The sequence below is a fragment of the Neodiprion pinetum genome, chromosome 4 (genome assembly GCF_021155775.2).
Source record: "Neodiprion pinetum isolate iyNeoPine1 chromosome 4, iyNeoPine1.2, whole genome shotgun sequence".
Lineage (NCBI taxonomy): Eukaryota > Metazoa > Arthropoda > Insecta > Hymenoptera > Diprionidae > Neodiprion > Neodiprion pinetum.
In genome coordinates this window covers 3,662,877-3,675,445 of record NC_060235.2, presented here as the reverse complement: position 1 = coordinate 3,675,445, position 12,569 = coordinate 3,662,877, and the positions used below count along the sequence as shown (strand labels likewise).

Genomic DNA, 12,569 nt, shown 5'->3' with positions numbered 1-12,569 from the left:
ATTTAAAACGCGTGCAATCATTTTCTTCAGTTGAGAAAAGTGGTACCTAGCGAAAAATAGAACCATTGGGCTACGTGTAGTACCAATTTTGCATGTCGTTTTTCACCGACAGAGGAATCCAGCTCAGAGATGAGAATCGTAGCAGCCTTTTCTAAAAATCTACCACGAATCATAACAAGCACAGCCGAGTTTCAATTTGACTTCGGTTTGCGTCGGGATCAGGAAACGGTCCTTAGGGTCAGCCGCAATTAAGGAAAACCCGCAGACGTCCCTTCGGCAAAGGAATGGCAGGGTTAAAGCCCTGGTCAAAACGCATAAAGGAAGACAACGTTTCCCTGCAGGGACTATTGGGGGGAATTATTTCAAGCACGAAGACGTGATGGTTGAGAGGTGAGGATTGAGCGAACTCACCGCGTAGTAACAGGTCAAATTGCGAGGATACAATCCGGGGAAGTTTGGCGATTGGAGTCTGCACTTCTTCCTGTCGCAGTCGCTGAATATACGCGAACAGTAAGTACCGGATATCAAATCCCCGAGGTACTGCTCGGACGATGTTGACCTAGTCGGCTGCAGCGTGTGGACCGGAAGTTCACCAGTCTGACCGGAAACCGTCATCGAGGAATTCTCCAAATCGGTAACCGTCTGATAAACCGTCGGGACCGGCGACGTTGTCAACTGGGTCATTCCTGCCAAAGCACAAGAAATTCATCGGTTTTTCACCCCCCATTAAACTGAACATAAAGCTTATATTTTCATCCATAGACGACCAGGAATATAAATAACATAACGGGTGTACGCAACGAAATTAGGACTCACCTACGAACGGATTTCCGTAACGCACAACGGCGTCCGACTTCCTAATCATCTTGTACTCCATCCTGAAGTCGAAGTTATACCCGGTCTGGTCGTTGCTTAACCTCAAGAGACGTAGAGTCAGAGAAACGCTCGACGTTTCGCTGTAGTAAATGGCCGGTCCCCAAGAGGTTCCGCACCATAAACCTCCGACGTCTGGCCGCTGGGCCTCAGCGATCTGAAGGGAACCGTCGGGGCAACCCTCGGCCGTAAAAGAAACGAAACGGCCGAGAGTGAAGCTGTCGAATGTCAGCTGAAAGAAATTTTAATCTTACCGTCGTTTCACGCATTCGTTCCCGACCGAATCCATGTTTTTTTTTTTCTTTTTTTTTTCTCACTCTTTCACCTTCCCGGAATATATTTAATTACAATATAATCGATTCGTTAACCGTATTAAATAAATGGATAAATAATGTAGCGCAAGAATTTCCCTTCTTTCCGTACGACGACTGTTCAGTTTTGCGATTTTTTTTTCCACTCCTTTTATTTTACTCCTCTACTTTTTTCTATTCCTTTATTTTTCCCCTTTTCCATTCGTTATACATTTTATAACGTATACATATATACCGACATGCCCGTAACGGTGATAACGCGACGGATTAACTTCTCAACCGTTTCTGACGTGAAAAACAACGTTCAAGTATTTTATGCGTTTTAACAGAGGCTGAAGACTACTGCACGTACATCTACATACCTATATACGTAATATAGCGGATCGAGAGAAGCGCGCAGTTTTTTATAATAAGGCCGACTCGTGAAATCATATTTTTTTTTTCCCCTCTATTTCCTACCTTTCTGCGTCCGCGTTGCAGATATATTCCATTTATCTAAAAATAATGAGACACGGTAAAGGATTATCAACGTTCGTTAATCTCATTATTGTACAAATGTCGACGCAACGAATGGGAGGGAATGTTTTTTCTTCGTTCCCTTCCTCGATTTTTCTATCATAGAGGTAAACCGCAGAGGCGAGTGATTCTGATTTTGGTTCGAAAAAAAAAAAATAAATAAAAAAAACCTGTGCTGGAACGCTTCCAACTCTCAACTACCGGTATTTTATTTTACTTTTGTTAGGTTACAGTGCGCGTGTGTGTGTGTGTGTGTGTGTGTATGCGTATATTTTGGTTCTTTTTTTTTTCTAGTTTTGTACGAATCTTTTTTTTCCCCCTCGATTTTATTTCCCTTGTTTCGAGCCCCCAAAGCGACCTGGATTTACGTCAATTCCAGGATATCTGTTTGCAGAGTTTCGCTATCTACAACAGTTCGGTTTGATCGCGGTGGATCCAATCGTGCAAAAAACAAACAGAAAACAAATGAGGAAAAAAAAAAAAATCACGGAGAAAAAACAGGCTTATGGTATATTCCGCAGATCATATTGTAACGATTTAAATAAGCCCCGTTGGCTACATACTTTGCCGAATAATGCTTAAAAGGCTGTCCTGGACCGAGTTTTGCGAAAATGTAGAAAAAGAAGAAGGAAAAAGAAAACCAAAGCAAATCGTCAAAGTGTAAAGTTTTAAAATTCACCTGCACAATGTCGCCGAGATCGCCTCCGGGCGCGTTAAACGCGAGTTTGCATATGTAGGGCACCTTGTCTTCCTTCGGCCGGTGAAGTTCCAGTTCATAAGTTTTACCCACGTTACCGTAGTAAGTTTTGTTGCAGGCTGAAAACAGAAATCGATAAATATAACGTCTCGTGCTCACCGACTTGAAAACTTGTTTATCCCCCGTTCCGCAGTCCAGGTTAGTAAGATAAAAGTTCTTTTTTTCCCGAGCGTTTTTCGCCCAAGCTTTACAAACTCATTCCCAATTCAAAGGTTTTTTTTTTTTTTTTAATCATCGTATTTTATATATATATATATATAATTCCAGTTTTCATTTTCTCTCTCTCTCTCTGTTTTTTTTTTTTTTTTTTTCCGAGCAGAACTTTACGGCACAACAATCGATATTTCTACATAAACTTGATAAGAAAATCTTTACTGCGTAATTGATCGTCTGTCATCGTTATGTAACGAGAATGAAAATTGGTTTCATCCTTGAAACAGTAATTTCAACGCGATGAAAATTCTCTCTAAATCATTCTCTTGGTATGTATAAAATTTGTAATTTTTTTTTGTTTTTTATCTTTTTGAAAATTATGCTACACCACCGTGTCACTAAATTGATTTAGTACAACGATTTAATAAATTTCAAACAATCGGATAATCAACTAACGAAATTACGGACAGAATTACATAGAAAAATATACCGAAACCGTTTCAACAACGTTGCTAAATTTAACGACGCTAATATAATCAGTACAATTGTCTGTAAAATCGTCGAGTAGATACGACCGATCAGTATGTGTAAAAAAATGTCTACCATCCACTCAAACTTCCACGATATCGCAAATTCATATACCTACTATGCGTACCTATAACCAATTTATAATGTAAAATTTGCAACATGAATTCCGCATTGGAAAAAATTCCCAGACGGTTTCGCATAATGCGGGAATTTCAAGTGCGTTATACATACGTCTGCGTATAAAATACTGCGAGTGCTTTCTGCCCGACGAAGCCTTTCATGTGGGTGGTACTGCATCATATCCAACCCCCGTTTCAGTTCAGAAGTGGAAACGTGCATATCAAACGTTCTCGGAAAGCGCGACGCTGTACACTGTTTTCAACAAGCTCCGATCGCGTTGAATGCAATTCACGCTCTCTTCCCTCATTTTTCATGCTGTTTCTTCTTCTTCATTTATTTATTTATTTATTTTTTTTTTTAACTCTTTCCATCTCCGACGTACACGGATAATACGAAGTACAAGTTTGAGCAGAAACGTCAGGTATCTTTTAATTTCATCTTGTTTCTATTTTACGTTTTAATTATTGTTATTATGATTATTATTATTATTATTTTTTTTTAATCTTGTCTACAGGAGTTATGTGAAGATAAAAAAGGTTTATAAAGGAGAGAGAGAGATAAAAAATTTATGCCTAGAGGATCGTCATTCTCAGTTGTTAAAATATGTACATGGCGTCATGTGCAAGTTTGTATAACTTTACGTAACCAACGGAATGATTTTTGTTTCTTTTCTTTATTTTTTTTTTTTTTTTGACGCGTTTCACTCGAGCTTGACGATGATTATTTTTCAACCACGCCGTGCGTAATGATCATTACTACGTGCGGCACGCGTGTACATCTTGTTAAATTCATCTCTTTGAAAAATATGCATTCTCGATTCTGCAAACAACTGCGAATAAAATTATACACACAGCGCGTCTGGGTATGAAGTCGAGATTCATTTTTCTACGTTTTGAAAATTCGTTGAATGTGTTTTTATTTTTATTTTTTTTTCAATGAAATAAGAGATTTCAAACGAATAATAAAGAAACGATTTCAAAATGTTGCAAATATTTCTGAGATTTGGAAAACTGTTTAGGTTTCGGGGAAGCCGAGGTTTTCTTATTTATTTATTTATTTTTTTTTTTTTGGTTTTTCTTTTTTATCGAGGGACAGGTCGGATTGTCGATATACTTTATTCACGTTAAGCAATCAGCCGAACTCCGGAGGCATCAAAAGCAGCAACACAACACGCCCTGCGATAGAATTATTCAACGAGTTGCTTCAGCCAGTTAAGTTAAGGAGCCATTAAAGCCGAACACGCGTTTCTCAGGGGCTCTCAGGACGATTGAGGAGAAAAACGTGCTGCCAATTTCAATGCGAGATTAAACCACGCGCGTTGCTTCGGATTTGAAAATGAATAATTTCCGTACGATATGTGCATTTTTTATAATAAATATCTTGTTATGCCTATAAAAACTAATAAACTATACACAAGGAATTCCTTGCGAAGTTGAGCAACGTCTGAAATTCGCCATTTATCATTTTGGTCAAAATATTTTCTGCAATTGTTTCAATTTTCAAACAGTATCCTGTAATTTTTTAGAATTTTTCTTCGGCTGATTAATTTATAAATATTGGGAGTGATTTTGAAAAGAACCGTTGTTAAAATTATGGGGAGTTTTTTATTTTTTTTTTGGTTTTCAACACTTATAATTCTCTTGATCAACTAAAACATTGTTTGAACAGTCTGAAAATTTTCAAGACTTCTATTTATTACTTAGAATATTTTTAGACCGATTTCATCATGAAGTTCACAAAAAAAATTGAATGTGACAAAAAAATAAACAAAAATTGCTACGTAATGGAATCGATCTAGAAATGTTCTAAGTGATGAATCGAAATTTTGAAATTTTGCTGGGAATTTTCAGACGGTTGCAACAATTTTTTAACTGACAAAAAAAAAAAAAAATCGAAAGTGCTGAAAATACAGTTTGTGAGAATTTTTTGAGAATTTTAAAAAAGGTCCTTTTCAAAATCACTACAAAAATTTATAAGTAATCGAGGAGTTGAAAAAAAAAATCTAGAAAATTCAGGGCACTGTTTCAAAGTTGGGACAACTGTAGAAAAAAATTAAAACAAAATCAGAAATAAGGGTGAGACGTTATTTCGGTTCGCATGGAATTTTCCATATATTATTACAGAATTCGTCAGATTATAGATGCAAATATTCGATAACTCGTAATGTTTTTCAGTGCAACCTCTGCGCGGTATTCGCGCAAAGATCAAAATTGCTATTGGTAAGAAAAAAAAAAAAAAACACGCGAAGCTTATAATGTATCATCGCATAAACGAAATTCTCACAAGACTTCGCCGATTTTCAAATCGAATACCCTCGATTTTTGCACCAAAGATTCGTTTTTTTTATTTATTTATTTTTTTTTTAAATCATTTCGTTTCTCTCCTATTCATTTGTTCTTGTTTTACTCCATTACGTGTATGTAACTTACATGCATATTCAACAACGGATTCGCCTGCAAGCTGCCTCGCATATACATGTGTAACTTACATTATACACAGATTAGAGTTTTATCATATCTCCATATGTTTCGAAATAATTAGACCGCAGACTGCGGTCGTTCCGCTCTGCTCGCCTTCCGGAAATAAGCACGAAAAAGACAGAAAGGAAGGAAAAAAGAGTCGGAGCTTTGTCAGTTTTTTTTTATTCTTCTTTTTCTCTTTCTTTCTTTGCTTTTTGGCTTCATTTTTTCAGCGCCAGGTCATTTGAAGATTTTTAAGCCTTATTGTTATATACATCATTTTCGTTTATATTTTCTCGTCTCTTGTTCTTTCAGTCCTCTCCTTCTAACGATATATTACACGGTATGATTAAACACGCTAAATTTTTCCACTCGTTTCGTACATGCGATATTTTTGTTCATTAATTTAATCTCTCTGGAATGCTGTGTATAATTTAATTCAATTTTCATCTCAGAGTGACGGATTTCACCGAATTCACAGCGCAGCTGACGCGTCTTTAAATATTACTTTTTTTTCAAACATTATATTCCTCCTTTAAACGTATCTTTCTGAACAGTAAGAAAAAAAATTATTCGATAGAAATGAACATGATTGTGTGTATAATTCATTTCCAAACACGTGATTCTTTCTCTCTTGTTTTTTATTATCAACTTTCTTACTCAAGGTTTCAAAAGTTTTCATCTGACACTAAGTACAAAATACATTTCACCTTAAATGGCATGTTATAAGGTAGAACGTTAAAATTCGTATTACAGACACGTGTAATTAGTTACGAAATAGGTCGGAAAAAAAAAAAAAGAAAGAAATAAAAAACTTTTCGAATCAAAAAATACTCCCGATGACCAACACTCGACGAAATTTCACCTCATAAAAAAAAGAAAAAAGATAATAATAACGTTACCGTTCTAGGGTTAAATTGGCTGAGCTCGGACAGCCAGCTTTCACGGTACGGAGAAGTTTAGTTTGGGAAATTTTTATCGGCCTGTCAGAAACACTGTTAAAACTGTATAAAATGTGCAGAAAAATAGCGTGTGGTCAACGTGTACGGAATGCCTGCTAAGAACGCGGATATTCGCCAATTTGCCCCTCCTGCATAATATTTTCGTCGTTTCTTCTCCCCGGAAATTTGAAATACCTTTTGCCTTTAGCTTAGTGCGTATATGCGTACGCGTATGAAAATATCCGAATAGTCTGCGTGATTATCCGACGGCCTAACGGCCCGTCGTTTTGTACAATCTAACGCGCATGCGCTAAAATCCGAGAGCAGTTGTCCTCCACCAGGTTGACCAACCGTCACAAATTCAGACAACAGTTCGCCGCGATTTACGCAACCTCAAAAATCCTAACAGCTGTCTGTATTGGGCACAACTCCCAGCGACAACTGTGAAAACTTTTGAGGTTAAGTTCACGACGGTTGGTCACCCTGATCCAAACAAATGCTCTCGGATTTCGGCGCATGCGCGTTACATTGTTGATGTACGACAGACTATTCGGCCGTTGGATAATCGCACGTATATAGGGTCCCGTTGTAATGGGGAAATGTGTAAATATTGAATAAAATATTGAATTCTGAGCGAGAAAATGTTTTTCATGTATTTTAATTGAATAATAATCAGTAAGCCCGTTAGACGTCCCTATTGAATATCAACTAAAGAGTTCCAGGAGCATCTTATTTAAGACACAAACTGATCGGCTGGCAGCTGCAAAGACGAAAAAAAATTTTACTAACAATTATCCATCATAAACTCGATGAAAAGGCAAAAAACGATTAAAAAAATGTGCCCGATCTTCCACTCAACCGACAATGCTCATCTTTCGCGAGAATTTTTGTTTCTACCTAAACTAACTATTTCAGGGAAAATTTTTTTATTTTGAAACACACTAATATATGTGTATACACACACAGACGTACGCATTCACGTGCATAGATACATAAACGTGCGCATGACGCGAGTTTGACCCAAATGCAGGTCAGTTGGCGAAAAGCCAGCACGCTGTGTCTACTCGAAATCCATCGTCAACGGTCTTATTTTTCTCACGGATGGTGCTGCAGATCCATGTATGTATTTATGTACATATATACATACACACGTCCCATGTGTCTCTACATACACGTATATATGTATATATTTGTGTGTTTATTTATGCAGTTTTTCAATTTTGCATGCGAACGACGCGTGGAGGGTGAATTGTATTCGAACCGTCTACCTATGTATCTATAATATAATATTATATACCGGGCTTTATATTTCGCGAAAACGTCACTAAAAGGTACGTGGAGTAAGGTGCGCAAAAATGACTTAACCTTTCGTCTAACTTGTTTACAGTCCGAAACAAAATATGCGATATCGATTCCGTACGAATTTTATGACAACGGATTCCCACTTTCTCACGTCAGCTGCATGACCGGTCATTGCCGTATGATACGTATAGAATTGAACTCGCATTTTGTTTCGTATAGAAAAACAAGTTAGCCGTAAGGCTTGCTTAAGTCATTTCCGCATTTTAATGTAAATGAAAAATTCAACCCGGGGAAGATATTTGTCCGCATTTCGACAAAGGACGGATCAGTTATAAATTATCACATTGAAATAACCGTAATGTGTCGAATGACGTCCGGTCTCGATGATAAATTCAGAATGAATAATAGCGAAATCCTGGGGTGAGGAGAGACAGACAGACAGAGAGAGAGAGAACAGAATTTATCGTAACTCCAGACACGTTTCGATCTCCCAAGGAATACGCAACGAGTACACGGAAGGAATACTTATAAAAAAAAAAGAAATTAATGTAATACAGAAAAAATAGACAAATGTATTATAGATGTAAAGTAACTAGATAGACAAAGAGAGAGAGAGAGAGAGAGAGAGAGAAGATGACGTCCAAGATCCTTCGGTAGCTTTGCTACAGGAGCACGTTCAATCCGTAATTGCGGTCCCTTTACCCTCTTCCCTTTCCTTCGCCTTAACCTGCACCCTTTCTCCTACACCCCTTTGAAAACCCACCCTCAACTGTCACGATGCGTCTTAGAATTTTGCACAACCGACGTTTAACGAAACTACCCCGTATTACCTACACACAGGTAAATGTCCTCACGTGTTTTGGGATTAAAATTCAGTTCGGATTTCGTGCTCCAATTCGCGGCCATTATTTAACCGAGCAGCCGTTATCGAGCTGACTCCACCGTCTCTCTCCCGTCCCATATTCCCTCTCCTCATCTCGCTTCACCGCGGAAAAATCATCCCCCCTCCCCAACCACCCGCTTACTGGCCCGTCACTGCAATCGGCACCTTTATTATACATGTGTGTGTATATATATATATATATATATATGTATATATATCTAGGGTATGTACAGCACAACAATAACTACTGCAGTACTGTCGATAACCTCGACAAAGTTAACGAATTGAACAATAATAATAATAATAACAACGACGATAATAATAATAGATTTACCATTGGCCAAATTTTTACATTATACACAGTATTCGTTGTGAATTTGTGAAATCGTGTAATTCCAACGTTTATAGCGAATTTGAATCGCGAACAACGTTTTAACAAGTCGTCATTTACTGCACGGATTAAATAACATTGTAATATTACATTGCTATACGGGATGCTCGGTATACGGAATTGATTTTCCCATCTACATTATACGTATATAATTTACAGAAGCGTTATCGTGACGATAAATTTACTCATTTAATTTATTACCAACACGTATTGTAAGAATCGAGTTCATTTTTACCGTAGTCTGCAAAACTGGTTATGAAAAGGAAATTGAACCAAGTGGTTGATAATTATGCAAGAAGTTCTTCACCCGTGTAGAAGCTTTTCAAGCTCGTGCACGAGCTTTAATTAAACGTTACGTTATTACACGTTCTTACGCGTGTTTTTGTTTTTTGTTTTTTTTGTTGAAATTTGTTATTCACGTATTTCGAAAAGTTATGTACCAGACCGATCGAATCGGATGTTCGGTCGGTTTCGATCGTTTTTGCATTACTCGATTACACCTCTAGTTTCGTTTTTGGAGTATTCAAGCAGCAGGGAATAGAGAGTTCAGCCGGCCACCTTAATCGGATAATCTCGGTAGCTGCGTGTAATCTCTCTTCTCTCGTCGAACTGTGCGGATAATATGCACATATAAGGACGCATAGACGAATTTACAGACCCAGGCTCGGTTGTGTGATTGCGGTAATATGCAAAATAGGCAATTAAAAGATTAGGGATATGATTTCATATTCATGGAAAGTCGTAGGTAGTTACTAAACCTGCCTGTGACAGCTCTACGTGTGTATATGTATATATATATATAGGTGCATGCATGTGTCATACTTATGCGGATAAATCACAGTGATATCGATATAACAATACGACTGCGTGAGTTGGAAATTTATTTGCCGGAATACTTGGTGTCGGTGAAACCATCTCCCTGATCACTCTGGCTTAATTTAAGTACACCCAACTCATCAGCCCTTATTCAATTTCCTCTTAATTTCTCTCCACCTCGGTATCGTTTTCTTCTTTTCCCTCTCTCACTCTCTCCCTTCTTACAAGGGTGGTATCGCATGTCGATCACTCCGATTTGATTTCTTTCGTAATAAGTTACAAGAGACTAAAGACTAAGCGACACGTATTTTCTTTTATCTGCCATTAAACATTTTGAGGGGGTGAATCAACCCTCCGAAGTAAGGAATGTCAAGGAGTGATTTGCCAGTTTTTATTTACTTATTTATTTGTTTTTTTTTTTTTTTTTTCAATTAAGGAAATTACATTTTTCATATCTCGTTACGAGAAAACTTTTCCAGTTGGGTTGGTTAAAGAATGTTACGTTTTTGCGGGTGAAATTACCAAGTCACCCCTTGACTTGCTTTACTTTGGAGGGTGGTTTCACCCCCTGAAAGTGTTCAATGGCAGATAAAAAAAAGAAAAAAAAAAAAGAAAAAAAAAACAAAAGCAATACGTCTCGCTTAGTTTTTACTCTACTATGAGATATTACAAAGGAAATAAAATCGACGAGATCGATCTTGGATACCTTTCTTTCCGTCCTTTGTTAGACGACGACATCGATATCACACATGTGTTTAATCTTTGTTCGTTTTTTTTTTGTTTTTATTAAAAATTTTAATTTTATATATACTTTTCCTTTGTTCAAAATTTAAACAAATTAGGAAACATGTAATCCGTGCAATGGACATTGATATTCCATGGGAAGGGCGAGCGATTCTTGAGGGACTGATAACACTCAATTTCACCCCGATAACCTCGAAACACAAATCCTAAATTTTCACAGGACCCTGATTTATTTATTCAGTAATTTGTTGTTTATGATTTTTTCCTCTCAGCCTCCCTGTGCATTCTTCGTTTCCTTCTCGCCAGAAATACCACCCTTTTCATTCCGGTCACGTAATCGTTCCACCCCTTCGATATCCCTGCATCGATATTATCATCTGTGTGTTTACACTAGCGGTGCTACGGTTTTTCGTTTTTCGTGCGAAAAGATAAAGGAAAAACGGGAAAAAGAGACGTAAAACGCTGAGAGCAAAGAAAGAGGAAGTGGGAAAAGAAAAAAAATGGGTTAGGGCTCGGAATAAGCGTCAAGGAAGGAAAACTGACGGTTGATAGATCGTTATAAAAGTTATGAAAGAAAGAGGAGGAGGGGAACAAACAGAAAAACAAAATACAACAACAATGCGATCTCGCAACTCTTTTCAGCAATCCGACTCGTAGTCGGATCGTAGATAGATCCCTATCTGATGCATTAATGCACTCCCGATATTCATATTTCTTTCCACGACATAGAAAATGAAACTCCTCCATCTTCGGTAATAATAAATAAGAACAAAAGTAATAGTAAATAATGATGATGATTATGGTGGTAGTAATAACAATAACAATAATAATAATGACGATGATGAGAATGATTTAAATTGCCACCAATTTACCGTGACGACAAATTCTTTTTCGGCAGGTTCGTTAAATAATAAGAATACGATTAAATTCGTGAGTCGAAAGAGAGAGAAAAAAATAAATAAATAAATAAATAAATGAAAGAAAGATAAATCAATAACACGACTATACGATCGGGAAATTTGGCATAAAAATGATTCGCAACGCCTGACGATGACGATTTGCAAGCCTCTCTGAGACGTTGCAGGGTGAGAGGGGGGGGGGGGGGGGGGGGGGAGTGGGGATGAGAGGGAAAGAAGGTGGCATTACCAAACGATCCGTGCAATCTCTGGTCGCCAGGTCGACAATTTCCGGGACAAGCAAGAGCAAACTTAACCGGAGTGACTCCGTACAATCGAAGAGAATGGGAAGAGAGAGAGAGAGAGAGGGAGAGAGGAGAAGAGAGGAGAGGAAACTGCAGTGGAAGGACATCGAAGCCGGCAGCTGTTCTCTGCCAGGAAACTACCGAACTTCATACACCTATATAACATATGTATCCTTGCAGCATACACATATGTATATATGTGTATATATATATATATATATATATATATATATATATATATATATATATATATATATATATATATATATATATATATATATATATATATATATATATGTATGTATGTATATACAACGTAGATCCTACTACGGAAGCGATACCTTCGAATTAACGAGTTAATTAACCAGACGGAGTCCCGAATAATGGTTTTGCTCGGCGACAATCGAGGCAACCGAGGATATACCGGATGTGATAAAATCTCAACGAGGAACATAAAGCGTCGTACACAGCTTGTCTTGTAACCACCTATACTCGTATATAAGGAAAGCTCGCGAAAAGCTTTCGGTCATCCGCCGAATTCAGATGCGGCAGATGAGATCGGTCATTTTTTCAC

General features: G+C 37.6%; 1 protein-coding gene across 3 annotated transcripts in view; it reads right to left on the bottom strand.

The window, feature by feature from the left end:
* LOC124215969 (uncharacterized) overlaps positions 1–12,569 on the bottom strand; it is a 90,463-nt gene that overhangs the window by 12,387 nt on the left and 65,507 nt on the right. For all 3 annotated transcript variants that reach the window (XM_046619952.2, XM_046619953.2, XM_069135619.1), the window contains exons 4-6: positions 2,380–2,516; positions 817–1,105; positions 412–686 (exon numbers count right to left, since the gene is read on the bottom strand). In XM_046619952.2, coding sequence (XP_046475908.1) covers positions 412–686; positions 817–1,105; positions 2,380–2,516 — 701 coding nt within the window. The remainder of the gene's footprint in view (positions 1–411; positions 687–816; positions 1,106–2,379; positions 2,517–12,569) is intronic.